At 36.4% G+C, this 16,809-nt stretch overlaps 2 protein-coding genes across 3 annotated transcripts; one reads left to right on the top strand and one right to left on the bottom strand.

Moving 5' to 3' along the window:
- Positions 1-1,152: 1,152 nt before the first annotated feature.
- Positions 1,153-9,442, bottom strand: LOC131777222 (uncharacterized). Of its 2 annotated transcripts, XM_059093459.2 has the most exons (9): positions 9,229-9,442; positions 8,836-8,870; positions 6,320-6,420; positions 5,727-5,886; positions 4,886-5,064; positions 3,206-3,692; positions 2,488-2,533; positions 2,314-2,368; positions 1,153-1,774 (listed from the first exon to the last, which is right to left on the bottom strand). In XM_059093459.2, exons 3-9 carry the CDS (start codon positions 6,393-6,395, stop codon positions 1,611-1,613), a joined length of 1,167 nt encoding a protein of 388 aa, XP_058949442.2. In that variant the 5' UTR covers positions 6,396-6,420; positions 8,836-8,870; positions 9,229-9,442; the 3' UTR covers positions 1,153-1,610. The 2 variants fall into 2 exon arrangements, with proteins under 2 accessions (XP_058949442.2, XP_058949443.2); XM_059093460.2 differs by lacking the exons at positions 6,320-6,420; positions 8,836-8,870; positions 9,229-9,442 and adding an exon at positions 6,104-6,244.
- A 3,374-nt stretch (positions 9,443-12,816) lies between these two features.
- LOC131777181 (uncharacterized) lies at positions 12,817-16,222 on the top strand. Its single transcript, XM_059093413.2, has 6 exons — positions 12,817-13,673; positions 14,285-14,422; positions 14,993-15,090; positions 15,216-15,363; positions 15,574-15,725; positions 16,043-16,222. The coding sequence occupies exons 3-6, from the start codon at positions 15,040-15,042 to the stop codon at positions 16,220-16,222; spliced, it is 531 nt and encodes a 176-aa protein (XP_058949396.2). The 5' UTR covers positions 12,817-13,673; positions 14,285-14,422; positions 14,993-15,039.
- The last annotated feature ends 587 nt before the right edge of the window (positions 16,223-16,809 follow it).

Raw genomic sequence — 16,809 nt, 5'->3', positions numbered from 1 at the left:
AATATTAGAAGCTTGCGGTACAATTTACTCGTCGTGTTATATTTGTGGAGGAAAAAGTTGTTTAACAATATCAGATGAAAAAGGAGACACGCAAAATGAAGTACGAGGCAGCAGACTGACTTTTTTATCCCGGAAAATTGCATGGTTAGCACGTAGAATTAAGCGTAATTGATCATGGAGATTGTAAATGATTGTATTCGTTGAAGCAGTGATGTTAATATTCTATTATTTTCCCTGTCACGATGGGATAAAACATTAATTTGAATCTAGACATTTCAGAAGATAACTGCATCTTTAAACTCCGATGAAGAAAACGTACTCCAGTGAAAAGTTGTAGCCAAAGCCTTTTTAAAATGGTGCTTGAAAGCCAGTAGCACTCGTGAATCATTTCCGAGTTTAACGGTACAAATCAAAAGACTAATTTAAGGGCTATAATATATAGTTTTGTTAAAACAAAATATCTTATCCAAAATTCAACAAAAATCAAATGCGAAGGGCACTTCATGGAAATTCGGATTCGAAAAATTTGATGCTGCAGGTACCGAATTATTGTTCTTGATTCAAAATTAAAGTTATGTAGCAAGTATAAAAAATGAAAGTGTGGAACTCTGTTCCTTCATTGAAACCGGATAACATTTCCTAATATACTTAATCTATTTCCGTGAATTGTTCCAGCTGATATCATTCATCGGATAACACGATTATGAAATATTTGTGTTCACTTGTGATTATTAAGTGATGGTTTATATCATTTTAACGAACGTGCACTTCGTTTCCGAACGACGGCACGTACCTGACGAATTAAGAATTGAGGCACCACTAGCATGTCTATAAGGCGTCATTTTCTTTTATTCTGCCTTTTTCCGAGCGAACTGTATCCCGCGCGGCTCTCCTCATACTTGCCTTCTACATTAGCTTGTCCGGAACGTTTTTGGCCCAACTCTCTATGTTCTATCGCGCCTCAAAAACTTAAAATAATTTGCGCCGAATAGGATTATTTTGCAAATTATGCATCACTAAGTTTGATCGAGAAGGCTCTTGAGACCCTCAACCATTCATGACATCTTTCAACTCTCTTTCAATCAAGTATTCCTTTTCACTTTTCAATTCTTGTCATTTCTGTTGTATCCGAGTAATAATGACAATTGCACGAAAAGCGAAACACAACTTCGTTTATTTCTACCTTCTAGTTGCATATGCGCATATCAACTCAATGACGTTACAAAACCTCATTACATAACAATTTCAAAATGCCCCCTCTTTTTATCAGTCTTATTCTGTTTGTAGTTTTATTTTTTTCTTGGTTCCATATGAAAAAGCTTCGGCTCAACCGAATAAACTGAGCACTATATATGTTACATTCAGGAAAGTTCTCAGTTAAACTGGAACTCGGTTGCCGCCAATTTATTAAGGAAAATCATCAAGTTAAGAGTCGACACATGAAAACTTAGAATGGTTCATTGAATGAGTCAAAAGAACACAGTGAATCTTCCACTGTTCGATAAAAAGTTCCACTATGAGTGACTTCAAAATGAGTGTTCGATCGTCTCATAGACGATAGAAAACCAGCTTTTTTTAAGGCTTACAAAGTTATTTAGAGAGATGCAACTTCAAGCCAACAATTTTTGGTGAATTTTGTTCAGTAGTTCCAGCAGTTCTCGTGTATCTGGAAATTCCCGTATGTCTCGCTTGGCCATCTGCCTGTTATTAGCCGGGGATGTTGTTGGGCCGGCTAATGAGTTCTCAATTTGCTTCAAAATGTCTATCGTTTCGTCTGAAAAAGGAAAAAAAGGAGAAATTAAATATGTATTTGTCAATGTAGTCTGTTTTCTTTTTTCTTTTTTCAGAGGACAATTTGCAGTTGCGCGAATTGCGTCAGGTTCGCTTCACCTCGCAACCGATGGTCTAGAAACCTCATGCCCTAATTTCAACCAATCAGTTGCGAAACTAGAACCAGTCGCAACTGGGTCTCTAACGTTTTCTCACATTTCAGTAACTTAGTTTTAGTTGGCTTCCAGAGATGTTCTCCTTTGCTGTGACTGACCTTTCCAATTACTTTGATGTTGATTTTACCACACTTAATCGGAAGGCCCTCTACGAATCATAACTTTTTAATTTCCCTGTTTTTATATTTCCTAAGGTATTTTTTTTCTGGCGTCGATTTGAAGCATGGATTTATTCTTATCAAGATAGAGATTTGAGATAATCTCTTCAAAGCCTTGTACTTCCTAAATTAATTGCTAATGTTAATCTCCGTTTTATTTTATCATTAACAACTTTAATGTTAATCGTTGTGTTCTTAAATTCACTTACTTCGAAAGTTTGCAAAGTCTTCGGGAGAGATTGGTCCTTGAAGAAGCGTTTGAAGCTGAAGAAAAAATAAGTAAATGTCGACGCATGTAATAGTAACTATTGATAAAAGAATGATCTAATTATTGGAAAAGCTTTCAAAATAACCATGGAGTTAGAGATGGTAATAATACCTACCCTCAAAATTATTTGACTCACAGACGAGAGCAAATTAACAAGCACTCTGCAAAGGTAAATAACGCATAAATCAACCTCTTGATTTGTAGCGAGGGAATGTAAAGAAATATGGAATGGCTAGGTAACGTTGAAAAAAGCTCAAGATTCCTTTGATTCATGCTGTCTATGTTACAATTTGAATGTTAGAATGTGATGATGATAAATAAATTGCTTTATCACCCCACGAATTAATATCATCATTTATTTGTTTTTCACTCTGTCAACTGGACATTTAACAGTCAACCAGTCAATCAATTAATCAATCTACTCATCTATCCATCTATCTATCCATTCTTGCTTAATTGTTTTCACATTAAGCCAAACAGTTAATCAATAAACAGCAGCTACTAAATCTAACGCTAGTCTTGATTGTTTCATTGGTTATCTAAGAAGCATTTTCAGATGAGTTTCGGACGTCATTCGGGATCGCATTGGTTTTACTTTACCATATTTCTGCGATTGGTGTAGAAAACGAGCGCCATGCATTCTCTCAGCCAATCAGACACTAACTTAAACCAATTTTGACTTGGTCACTCGTGTTTTCATGTGCCTCAGACAATTTGCTTGTTCAGACTTTGAACCCTCATCGTTGAAGTTATTCTGACAAAAGTTTTGCAACAGTCAATCGAAATCCAATCTACAGTTTCAGTTTTAGTTGATCATGCCCATTTACACTTACGTCTGAACCTCAGGTGGTAAAGTCAGTTCTGGAGTTCTTGAAGATGACGTCACAGGAGTAAATGTGACACTGGATGGTTCCACTGTTAAGGTGGTGAAAGGAGTAGAACTTAATATTGGTAATTCTGTAACTAGAGTCGACATTAAGTGAGAAGAACTGGAAACTGATGGCACAAGTGAACTCAGTGTCGGAGGAGAACTTAGTATTGAAGGTGCAGCTGAACTCAATGTTGGTTGTTCTGTTGCTGACATGGATTGGTTTTGAGAGGAAGTAGGTGAACTTGATGTTAGTATCCCTGTGAATGACGAAGATTGGTTTTCAGAAATTACTGGTGAACTCATTGCTGGTATTAATGAGGCTGTCGAGGACGAGATAAAAAGATGGCTCATAACTGAATGAGCTGGAGAACTCAGTGATGGCATTTCTGTGACCGATGTGGAGGAAGCAACCATCGGACTGGAACTCATAACGGAGGAACTTGATGGAGCTGCAAAGTAAATTAGCCTTTGATGAGAAAAATAGTCAGATTGACATTTTTCCTTCATGGTCTGAATACACTAACTGCAGCTTACTAGATACTTATTTTTATTCAGCGAACGGTAGATAAGTGTGTAAATTATGTTTTTAACACATTTTTATCTCATTCTCATCCATTTGTCCGTTTCTCGGCGACATAAAATCTGTATGTTTTATATCCGTCAGCAATAAAAAGGAAAGAAACAGAGTTGTCAAAGAAGACACCATCCACATCTACATCATAGACAAGAATCAAGCAAAATGCAGTAGACTGTTATTCTTCAAACTTGTTAAGTTCTTCAAAACTTGGGCTGGTAAGTAACAGTTTAGATAAATTTTCTTTTGGGGTTTTATACCAATAATGTCATACCTAAAAAATTCTGATACTTTCTTGGAGAAACTTCTCTCAGACACTTAACAATGCTTCATTGTAATTCCATAATTGAGTGATGGCATCTACATGATGAGCTGAGTTCTACATGCTTTTGGCCGGTTCTTATGGACGGACCATTATTTGCAAATATTTTTTTTTAACATATACGTCTCCGCGAACATTTTTTTTCCAACAGCATCTTCTGCAAAAATTTTTTTTCCATTTTTTAATTGCTACAGTTCCCATTTTTCAAGAAATATTCAGCTATTTCAAGATTTGTTATTTGCCTAATACAGAGAGACCACTTTTTAGTGCCCAAATTATGTTAATTTATACTAAATTAAGTGCTTCAATTTGTTACTCTTTTTTTATTTCAGTTTTGGGGATTTTTTAATATCTTACCTGACTTCGCTACTAACATATTTTTTACCCCATCACGTTTGCAAACAATTTATTTTGTCTTTCAGTCCCTGCAAACAATCTTTTTCAAAATTTCTCAAACCCCCTTCCAGAAATATGATGGTTCGTCCCTTTCTCATGATCTATTGGAGGACAGACGCATAGATGACGTCAACAGTAATAACCTCTTGCCTTTTATCATATAAAATATATAGATTCAATGATGCCGTGGGTCAGTACAGTAATAGATCACAGAAGACACACTCATCTCGCATCGTGTACCACTTTTCTTTCTTACCACATTTTGACGCCATCTTTGTTCTATTACTGTAAAAACCCACGGCAACATGGAATCTATTTGTCAATGAGCTTATCGCTCAAAAAACACTCACGTAGTTCTATGAGATACTGAGCCAGAAATCCTCTCCGTCTGACAGACGAGTCGGAAGTAAAGGTTACTTTTACCAACTGAGTTGTACTTCCATTTACCGCTACTTCGTAATTTTGCTTATCGCCGCTTAAAGTTGCTATGGTCTTACCAACGCTATCAGTCAACGTAACGAAATCGCAACTGCAAGAAAGTTTAGAAAATGTACAAGGATATAAGGATATATACTTCTACATTTGACCCATTTTTTGCTTTAAAAGCTATTTAGCGGCAGGCAATGAATGTATGACTATACTGACGAAAATTTATATATAACGGTCTGTCGGTTATCCCCTTAATCTCCCACCTGAAGGTTTTTGTAAACCTCGGTTGCTTTTTGAGAGAGTGATCGAGGCTTCGGCGACTCCTTTGTGTGACGTCATCAGAACCAAACGAAAAAATTTTCCGTTAGTTGAAAATTGCATGCTTTTCAAAACTATTCGGTCAGCTTTCATTTTAACATTAGTTGTACTTTTAAAGAAGTCAAGAATTCTTTGCCCAAAGCGTCATGATATATTCCATTCAAAAGCTCTACATATACGTTCAGTTGTGCCGTGACTGATCGAGCATGCGCATAAGGTATCAATGGGGCAAAATACTGCTAGAATTTTGGACGATGCCTATCTGTGTCAGGTCATGATGAAACGCATCCATCGGCAAAAGTATTCCAAACGAAAGACGAGTGAGGGAGAAAACAATTTGTTTTAGTCAAAACTAATTAAAGGAAAAGGAACGTCACAGTCGGCCCGCGATTGACTAAAGGCGATGGTAGATTACCAGTTGATGGTTGGTAAATCTTTACTCACCACTCCTCCGTTTCGAACTCTACGAAAATAAGAGTTAAATATCCATCAGAAGGAATCAGCAAAGTCCATGAGCAGTCCAGGTTGTCGTCGTATTTCAGTTGAGTGAGATATCCAGGACTTCGAAATGTTCCCGAAGTGCCATTCAACATTCCCCCACAGCCTGCAAAAAAGGGAGACACCATTTCATTCAAAGAGCAGGTTTTCTGGTTTCAAATTCATAGCTGTTTCATGGCCACCTCCACAGTCATATCGAAAATTCATGGTTCTTGGTAAGTTTTTAGCTTGGCAAAGAAATAGAGAAAGATGTTTTTCGTCTTATCAGGAGCATGGGCCAAAGAAAAAAACTCCGAGTCTCCATGAGGAATCGAACCCCAGACCTTCGGATTCCGCGCTCCGATGTTCTAACACTGAGCCACAGAGACTCTATGGCGAGCAAGGCCCGTCACGAAGTTCACATATGACATCCTCTCCCCCCGGCGATAAATAATATCTGCTCCCTACTTCAATTCATTTTTCTGGTTCAATTTTCATTCTAGCTCGATCAAGTGGGTAGTATTACATAGGATTCTTGATAAATTAAGTCACGTACATACCTTCAACGGATGTCTTGCTGAGGAAAATTGTCGTAACCATGAGCAATATTGACAGGAAGTGATTCATGTTCTTCATTTTGACGACGAGTCACGTAGAAGGCCTAGGTCAAACAATTAAATAAAAAAATCACCAAGTTACGTGTGCCATGTTTGCAAACAACAAATACAGAGACACCTGGCTCATAAAGTGTAGAACAACATGCTCAAGTAGTTGATTAACTGATCAATTCTCACGACGATTTTAGATATATGAAAATTCACATATTTGCACTGCGGTGGAGAGATGATATTAACAGATCCTCGCAGCTAAGAACACTACTGAAACTAGTAGTTGTGTAGTTTTTCAGGTCCTATTTACAACTACTAGTTTCAGTAGTGTTCTTAGCTGCGAGGATCTGTTAATATCATGATCAATTCTCATTTACCCTTTGGCAAGTTTATCTTGTTTAGCTTTCATTTGGCAAATGTCCCTTGCTGTTGGGGACCCCGGACACTGAACAACTGTTAGATTCTTTCCCCGTTCTGCACTTCTTTTTAATCACTGACACGTTTATAAGTTCGTGAAGGATACCTTCCCAAACGTAAAACTTTCTCGTGTGGACTTTTTAATTTGTAATAAAACACATGGTCACAGAAAAAAACACACCCCACTGTTTAGAATTTTCAGGTGCCTTAAAGACCATAGTATGATAATACAAAAAAAAACAGCTTTAAATATAAAAAAAAACAACAAGTGAAACTAAAGCATTTCTTTCCAAACTCTGAACGTATGCCTTAAATGGTAGGATTTATCAACCTGTAATATTTAGCCGTCTACGACTGTATTTGTCAAGACCTTGTAAAATTTCCTGCAAGTAGCGTTTCAATCTTTCAAAACGCTTTACACCTCATCTGTCCTTGGGCATCTCATTTATTTATCTTACTAGCCGTATTTATCTTAAACTCCTGGTTTAGTTAGGAAATTATATCTGCGATTTATTTAAGTTATCGGTATTACCGATAGTCTTAACATGTATATCATTGGCTCAGGGAAGGCACATGTATGCGCAACACGGCGGCTATGATCCAATCAACAAAACTTTGTTAGGATATCCTGTGGTTGGAATATTGGCTTAAGGTTTACAAGCGTATGTTATTATTTTGGGAAGCTCTCCACGGTAACGGCTTAGTAGTCAAACAAAAACTCATTCGACCATTCTTAAGAAACATAGGATAGCGCTTAACGATATGAAACTACAATAACAATAATGAGATTTAATTACACAGCTGTTAGTTCAAACGGTATTGTAAAAGCAAACCATTTAGAAGAAATGGTATGCTAAAGAGACCAATCATTTTTTTTTCATCAGCTTGAAATGACAAATAATTCCTGTTTAATTTTAGCGAGATGGAATGAAACCATCACTTAAATGTTCTACTAAAATATCCAAAGAGCTCATAATTTCTCTAGAAATTTCAGTTAAAGATAATTGTTTGATATTTGGCAGCTGTTGCTCCATTTTCCTGTAAAACGTATTTCTTACAATTGAGTATTTAGGGTAGAGAAAAGATATCGAATTTCGTCATTGTTAGAAACGCAAGTAGGGTGAAATCTATCCGTTGCAGTTTTAATTTGGTATAGCCTGTGAGAGCCCGGTAGTTTAGATGAAATTCGATCACAAACGAATCGATATTAGAAGAATAGAAAGGATTTTTGTGGCTAGAAGTAATGGCCTCGAAAGTTTGTCAACAAGAGATGAAGAAAAAAAAAGGAATTGACGCCAAACGTTCTGATCAAGCTGGACGATCGATACATGCTAAAAAAAAATGTAAAATACCCTATTACTTTTGCGGAATTTAGGGTATCTAGGCTGCTGAGGGAGAATTATTTAGGTTCCCAGTTTTGTTCGATTTAATCAACCATAGAAGATTAACATAATGTACTCCAACTTACAACGGCAGACTGTAGCAAAAAGTTAGAAGTTAGAGAAAGGAAAGCTATATTTATCTTAGTGTTTGTCAAGTATTTTCGCTGACAGATTTAAAAGGTGAGACATCAAAATTATGAGGGAAAACGCCAATAGATATCATTTAGAAAGAACTTTTAGTAACCAGAGTGGAAAATTGATCACCAAAATTGCTATCAGCTACCAAAAGATGGCGAAAAGCAGTGCATACAGTTATCGATACTCCATTAGTCTGATGCCAAAAATTAAGTAATAATAAATTGAAAAAAATTTCCAAAATTCACTTTTCACAATGAATTGCTAATTTCATTCAAAATGATACTCAGTTGCTTTACTAAGGTAATTCATGTTGTGTCCAGTAACTACCTTTTCAGTCTAACGTGCTTCGAAAAGTACGGTTCTAGTTTTGGCAGTAAAGCAATTATAATGATTCATGCAGAAGGAATTGAATTTAGCAATTTGTTCGCCTGTAAATTCAACATGAAATGACTCGATTCAAGCTTAAACAAAACATTTAAAAAAAATTGGTGTGGTTTGATCAGATCAAGTTTTTTAACTACGTAAACTTACCAGAGAGTTTTAAGATGCTGTTCCTTTCTTCACCTCTACAAGAATGTCAAAATATATCAAAACACTCCGGGAGTAAAGATTTAACAGAGGCAGATATCATTCTAACGCGCATCGGTGCCTGAACAATATCTCCGACTGTATGATTTAATTACTAGTATTGTTAGCTGTTAATTATCACTCCATTCAGTCCAATTTTTCTTTTTCCTGTGCTGTTTCTCAGGGATTTTTCCGTTACTGTCAGAGACCCGATTTTTACGCCCTTAAGTGTGTCGAACACATGTCGTCCATCAATTACTTCGCGGTGATGAAATATCTTTGTAAATATAACGATAAAACCACTTGACAAAGATTTGCTAAAAAATGTGAAAGCAATTTTTCTCCGAAACTTCGAACCTCTGAGGTAATAGTCAGATTCTTTCGATTTCCTGCTCAATTTCCTCCAGGCCAGTGTCTTATTCTAGATTGCTCACAAATGACGTAAACATTAACACAGACATGGGTGAGAATTTCCAGCAAAGGATGGGCTGTCTACAACAGCATTTTACAGGCCCCTCAGTGACATGTTTCGGGTATCTTAGAGGGTCTGCATTCATTGCATCCCTTCCCCTAACCGGCCCACCTTTCGTAAGGTCATGCATTTTTACCATAAAGTGGCCACCTTGTCGACGAAATTTGAGGGATGCTCGATATAAGGAATTTTGAGAGGTTAAAATTTTGAGGAACGTGATACCTGTCAATTTTCAACTCTACCGTGGCCCATATAGCACATCAGCAATGTTTTCTCGTTTCCGATTGAAACTAATTACATGCAGAACACGGATTTTCATTCAGGAAAAAAAATGAAATTTCTGCAGTAAGAATTTGAATTGTTTATGAGAAAAACTATGACACTAGATTTTTGCGGTAAAAAATTCGAATACTGAACACTATATTTCAACACTAGAAAACTCGGATTTTCCTATTATTATTTCTATTTTTTGTGGTTGCAATATAGGTTGTTTATAACCAACAGCACAACTTGCAAATTTTCCACAGAAAATCAGAGTTGTTTACATGGAAAAAAAAGACATCTCGAATTTTTGTGATGAAATATTGAGTTGTTGAATTAGGAATAAGACTACTCCAATTTTTAGATTCAAAACACTTGTTGTGTATGATATCAAATTACGTTCGAAAAAAAAAATGTTAATGTCCTTTATGAATGCAGCTCAAAATATTTCCCAGAATTCCTTGGGCGGAGTTAGGGGCCGGAGAACCGATGAGCCCGCATGCTTCTCACTATAGTTAAAAACCAAAAGGCGGACAAACTGTGTTCAGTGGGGAATGGCTCTTAATGTTTGAGAGTTGGAGTTAATCTGGGCCTGCTTTTTTCCAGGATGATTAACGATAATTTAGGATTAAAAGTTCAACTAGCCTTCAATTTTCCTTGAAATAAAGCGTATATCAGGGCTTACGTTCTGAGGGTTTTTACTTTAGCTAAGATGCAACAGAAGGCAAAAATATAAACAATAAAGAATGGTCTAAAAAGCTACAAAACTAAATGAAAAATTGTTCGAAAACCCTTGGTTAGCTTAATCGCACTTTGGAAAACTCAGCCCTGAGTTTAAGTCAAGATTTTTTACACTATTACAACTATATTTTCACTCTTTTATCGAAATAAAATTATATGCAAAACCAGCCAGTACAAAAGCGTCCCATTTCGAGTAACAACTGAACTTAAGTGACCGAAAAGCTCGCAGGTCCCGCCATTGCAAGCTTGAGAACGAAATTTGAATTACAAATATGTTTTTGGCTAAATTAATATTCATGTATTTGCGACCACCATTGCACGTGGAAAGAGCTTCCGAACGACAAGAAATTTCTGTGCCTTTTGCAGCGTCTTTAGGGCCACAAATCACGGCATTTGAACGTTATTTCATTGGAAATGGTTAGCTCTGTCAAGACCGGCTGTATTTTTTTCAAGGACGTTTAATCGAGTGGTTTAAATTCGAAACTAAAGTTTGATGGATACCGTTTTGTCACGAAATTTTCTCAAGGTAAATGTTCTACATATTTAAATAAATTTTTGATTGGAATATAGCGTTTGTTTTTTATACTTCGTTTCACGTTCGAAAACTCAAGTGACTGAGTCAAATGAAAAAGGAAAAGTATGTTTATGTTGTGCAAGATAAATCAAAGCTGCTCCTCTTAAACCACGTGACCTCTGCGGTCTCTTAAAGTGACAGCGAGAAATTTTCACGTTATTATTGTTTGTGTGTTGATCGCTTTTCATGGTATAAAGTTATTTATGCTCATAGCCTGGCCAAATAAAGATAAAGTGATCATGAAAGTTTTACGATTTAGTACCCCTTTTCATCGATGCGGGAGGCTTCGTTCAACCGCCAAATGGACTCGGCGATCGTAGTACATCTACCAAGTCCGAGAAATTATATATCTTGTTGTTTTATTTCAATTAAGGGTGACTCAAACTAAGTTTAATTTTTCGTTCCTGACATTGATTTTAATCATTCAAGACAAGAACGTTCTTTCCAGATATAGCTACAAATGTACTTAAAAACTTTCCCTTTTTCTCTCTGAAGGACGGAGTTTAACGTAAGATGACCACAACTCAAAATCAAGAAAATCCTGGGATTAAAGAAGGTACTAGATAACTTCTGACAAGGTTAGATATCGATGTTTTCATAGATACTACAAATTCGCTACTGCGCATGAGTTAAGCTCACTCAGTGTTAAAATTCTAGCCTGCATTTGTGTCGGGTAATAATCGGGTGGCAGGGGTTTAATTTTTAGTAAATTAAAATAGGTATGAGAATGATTTTACTGAAAGATTGCTTCGTTTAGAACCAAGAAAATGGTTACCATGGAACCGTGACGTCAGCACTTTACACGAGACCCAGTTAACCCAAATTTTGATGAATCGATTCCTGTGTTAAGTTTGTAATATGAACTACTTGGAAGATCTTCCTTCCAATTAAAGCCGTATTCGTGGTCGGAAAAGACTATTTCGCAAATTTCGCAAGGCTCAGGAACTGTAAACTGCATCTTACACTCTGCCACCTTAATCCAAATTTTGGGAACCCGATATCATATATATCGCATTACTTAGCAGTGCTATGAAATCAAATGAATGTTTTAAAATAAAAACAAATCAGAAAACAAAACATACTAGCACGTAATTCAAAGATATTCGCAGAGGAATTCATTAAACCACAGGCCCCCCAATCTCACGTCTCGAGAAAAAGCCAACGATTAATTCATGAACGCGTCACGCGTTGTGTGACTCGGTGTTAAGTTACAAAGAGGAACCGTTGAAAATTTGAACACGTTATAACGAATAGTATGGGGAACGAAATATGGTCGATTTACAACGATAAATATTTCGAAATATAAATAAAGTGAATATTTTACACGTAAAATCAATAACACTTACTCGCATCCTGTGTGTCCGTTGTAGTTTCCGGCAATTTCTGCTGTTTTAAGCTTGCTTTACCATCACTGTTATTCCTGTGTCTGATTACAATTTATTATAGGGTTATACAGAAATTTTGCCCTTCTCACACAACTAACTAAATTAAATTTCATCATGAGGAATTTTTGACCAGCTTTGAGGGTCTTAGAGAGTTTAACCGTTAGCCGTTAAACTGTCAAAAAATAAAGCTGCTTGGCCTAAAAATTTACAAGTTTTAAAAGTTGGTTATTAAAAAGATTGACCACAAAAATTTTCCAGTGACCACAATCAAAAGATATCAACCGGTAACAATATATTAGCCAACATTTTAACCGTTAGCCGTAAAAGCAATGACCCCATTGAGACCCTCCTTGCAAAGCACTACGAAATTTTCCGTGAGAGGCCACGAAAGGAGATTGCAGATATGTCGAATCGACTTGATTCAACTCGAATCGAACGACTCGCCACAGTTGATTAAAGGGGGTTAGTTTCTAAAGAAACTGTGGTGCTACGTCGGTGGGAGTGTATGGTGAGTTGAAAACGTAAATTGGCCGCCGTAAAGAGTGGAAAAGCGTAGCTCCACTTCTTGCATATAAACCCACACACAACCCATAATTTCTCCAATAGCTCTGACGAAGGACTAACGCTCGAAACGTCAGCTTTTTTACTCTTTAAGGTGGCCAATTTACGTTTTCAACTCGTTGTTAACACTAAATTAACTGCGTCACAGTTGATGTCGACCCGTCATACCTGAAGTCGACTTGCAAGACACTTAGAAAATATTCCGCGAGACGAACCTCAACATCGCCAAGGTCGGGAAAATAAATTTAATAAACTCTCTGTCTCACGGACAAAAGCGTCGTCGCCATCCAGCCTATTCTGCTCCCCACCAACAAATTCCTCTTTATTTCCACAGACATACTTCTTAGCAACCGATGTAAAACCAAATAAGTTTAAAAAGCTCTTTCGTACAAAATGAAGGACTGTGAAAAGACGAAATAAACAAACACGATCTTCGTAAAAGCCAGCCATGTTGCCTTAGGTCGCACGTCTCCAAAGTTGTCGTTTTCATCACAAACACTTAGAAACGAGGTAATCACATGACAAATCTTTTGCGAATCGACTTCCGGTGAGACTGATCGACTTTACCAATGACGATTCGAGACGACCAGTGCGAATCGTTTCTTTTCGTCAACATTGAATTTAACGCTTAAGTATGAATTGTCTTCATTTGCGAATCGACTTTAGGTGAGACGGATCGACATTACGTGAGACGGATCGGATGGGAGGCGAACCAGCAAAAGAATCGGCACCGTGATGGCAGTTTTTAACATCTTGTGTGAAAACAAAGCAACGTATGAATACCAGTATACCCTGGCATTGTACAATGGTAAGTGCATAGATCTTAATGTCTACACTGTTTCGTTTTTCATAAAACTATAATAAAATGAAAAATGATATATTACATGTACATATTAGATGGAAAGCTCCGAGCATCCTTTTTGGGCAGTGTGTGAAGTCTTAAAATAACTGTGACTTTTTTTTTAACTGGTATTCCGCAGCATAAAAGGGCAGAAAAACACCGAAGCTCCTTTCTTCATAATTTTTTCATGCTAAACTTGCCATTTTAAATCAAAACTAAAAGGGTTACATTTGCGTTAACATGGGCCAACAAGTACTGTAAAAATTGTTCATCTTTACTAAACCTACTCAGGGATATTTGAGAAAACAATGTTTTTTGCTGGTCAAAATCTCACCTCTCCCAAAAGTAGAGGGCTGTGTAATGCCCCCACTACTTAACATTCCTTTTGAGTTTGTGGTTGTGGACACCCTGCACCTTTTTTCAAGAATCATGGGACTGCTGTTTCATCAGGTGAGCCCGCATTACGTATCATATAAAAAAAATGCCACTTCCACATGCAAGCCCCTTTTTAAATAATAAATGAGAAAACAAAACACTCAATATTAATTTTATGTTCTTTATTATATTCATATTTATAGGTTGTTGAGGTAGTTGTCAACAATGATTGCCACAATGTCCTGACAGACGAAATGGATCCATCAATGTTGAATTCAAATTTTATGAAGAATTTAATAAACTAGCTGAAAAAACAGAAACAAAATGGACAAATCTCAATGGTACTTAAATAAGTTATTAAATAATTATGTCTATATGTGTTTTTATAGCTAGCATTGCTGCACAATCAAAGTTAGTTTACATCATTAGTTATGACCCACTTAACATTATGTATCAAAGAGAGCCTTGTGTGCAGCTAGTAAAGCCCTGCTTTTTATTGGTACCATATTACCTGCCAAAAATTTTGGATGATAGGGTACAGTAAAATGATGCTTGTATGGCAAAACCAACCTGATGTGATAAGGAAGGGCTTGGAGATGACAGGAATAGTGAATGCTGACACTAAATAATGACTAATGAAATTGAGATACCTAAGTGTTTGACAGGATTTGTGTTAATTCCTTGTTTTTTTTGTTTTTTTTTTATCTGTAGACCGAAAATTTGTTTTGGCATTGTAACAGTTATAGCGAAGTGTGGGAAACTTTTGTCCGAAATTTGTCCGAAATGAGAAAAAGTGTACGAATATTAACCGTCCAAAAATATAAGACAACCTACCGTTAGAATTTTTTGCAAGTAATGTAGTAGTTTTTGTTAACATCTTACTTAGTATTTTTATGTTCTTTGTTTAACAGGAAAAGAATTGCAAAAGGTATTGGAGAAATTAAATATAAAGAAAATTATGGAAGCTGTTGGACATGATGATTCAGAGGGAATAGATGATCTGTGGAGTGTAAGTTGCAAACACAATGTTTATTTACATTTCGTTGTAGCTTTCTTCTGTCAAGTGGGAACCCCTAATTAACTGCTGACATTATTTAATATTTGCTGTTAATCTTTATTTTTTTCTTGTTGTAGGGTTTTAAGACTTTGATGCGGGCACTACAGGTTCAAGAGAATGATCCAGAGTACCTCAAGCCTCAGAGCTTCAAGACACATGTGCGGGAGTGGGGAAAGCTCTTTCTGGAAATGTTCTATGATGACGACATCACTCCCTACATTCACAGTACGTCAACAAAATTTAACTTTTAACAAATATCTTCCTTGATGGAAGTAATGATGATGATATGAAATGATAATTTCACAATGCATCTAGTTTTTATTAGTAGCAGATATCTATAGGCCTGAAAGTGATTGTACTTATATAAGCAGGAAGCTTTTATTGGTAACTTTGTGGTACAAAAATAAATAAATTTAATATTATTTTCTTTTTTAGCATTTGTATACCATGTACCTCAGTTTTTGGAAAAGTATGGCACGTTAATGCAGTTTAATTTCCAGCCGGTGGAGAAAAAAAACCACTGGCAATCCCAGAAAGACCACCGTGGATCCCAGAAAGGGGGAAAAAATTCAAAATACACTGTTCAGGTAGGCACCACTATTAAAAACATAAAATTATTGATATACATAAACAAATATAATTAATTGAAGCAGCATCTGTTGCTAAAAAGCAGTTAACCTTATCTATCCATATCAAAATTCTTCATTTTTAAACAAATAAACTTTGACATTTTTTTCCCCATCAAAGAGGTATTGGATGTCCTCCTAGCCGAAAAATACTATATATTTATACCTAACTTTAAAATTGTACATGACTCAGTCTGATTACCCTCACAAATTACTAGGGATAAATAACTTGATAAGCTGCTGCATTTTTTATTAAAGATAATTATCTTTTCTGATAGGTAATGGAACAAGAAAACAGGCTGATGTTTGCCAGGTGCAACAACCTTAAAAGAAAACGGAAAAGCTATGTAAAGTCTAAACTACCAGCCAATCCAGAAAGCTCAGATGAGGAAGAAGCCCCCGACAGCCAGATAGGAAGCGTTCACGTTTACAATCACCACGAAGAACAAGAGGGCTGAAGTTTTCCTGACAGAACTTTTCAAAACACAAATTTGTAAAAGTAATTACCACACAATGCTAATTTAATCCCTGTTATATTATCTTTGTTAGTAATCCAAATTAAATAATATTCCACAAGAAATATTGAGTTGATTATCCGATATTTGTGGTTCCAGAAAATATCCATACTAGCCCAGGAAGGGGGGGGGGGGGGGGAGGAAGGGTTAAAACAATAAACCTTCCATAGGGAGGTATGGATGTTTTCTAGCGCCGCTTACCCGATGTGGCACTTATTCAAGGAATTCCGCATAACTTAAATGAGCTGAATGGTGATAATGGAAAGACGCTTCTATTACTATAACTTTTTGTACAGATAGAAGATATACCGTTAAATTGAATACTTTTTTATTGTGTATAATCCGCTAAGTAGGAAATGTCAGCTCGAGAATAAATTTAGACATTTCACTAAACCACCGGCGGGTTTACAAGCTCTTACTGTGAACTATGATGTGTTGATCGACTAAGAAATACTTTCGTGTTTATAAACTCAGATAAGTCGCAGGCAGTAGTACTTAATACGGGTGCATTTACTTCTCACTTACCATGC

The sequence above is a fragment of the Pocillopora verrucosa genome, chromosome 11 (genome assembly GCF_036669915.1).
Source record: "Pocillopora verrucosa isolate sample1 chromosome 11, ASM3666991v2, whole genome shotgun sequence".
In the NCBI taxonomy this organism is placed as follows: domain Eukaryota; kingdom Metazoa; phylum Cnidaria; class Anthozoa; order Scleractinia; family Pocilloporidae; genus Pocillopora; species Pocillopora verrucosa.
Note: the sequence above shows the minus strand (reverse complement) of the source record. Positions and strands in the feature narration are given on the sequence as shown.

Coding starts and splice junctions, on each gene's coding strand:
- LOC131777222 (XM_059093459.2), bottom strand. CDS start 6,395: ATGAAGAACATGAATCACTTCCTGTCAATATTGCTCATGGTTACGACA. Junction 5,887..6,319: donor CAGCAAGACATCCGTTGAAG/GTATGTACGTGA, acceptor CCTTTTTTGCAG/GCTGTGGGGGAATGTTGAAT. Junction 2,534..3,205: donor TTACCACCTGAGGTTCAGAC/GTAAGTGTAAAT, acceptor TTACCTTTGCAG/AGTGCTTGTTAATTTGCTCT.
- LOC131777181 (XM_059093413.2), top strand. CDS start 15,040: ATGGAAGCTGTTGGACATGATGATTCAGAGGGAATAGATGATCTGTGG. Junction 15,091..15,215: donor GAATAGATGATCTGTGGAGT/GTAAGTTGCAAA, acceptor TTCTTGTTGTAG/GGTTTTAAGACTTTGATGCG. Junction 15,726..16,042: donor ATTCAAAATACACTGTTCAG/GTAGGCACCACT, acceptor CTTTTCTGATAG/GTAATGGAACAAGAAAACAG.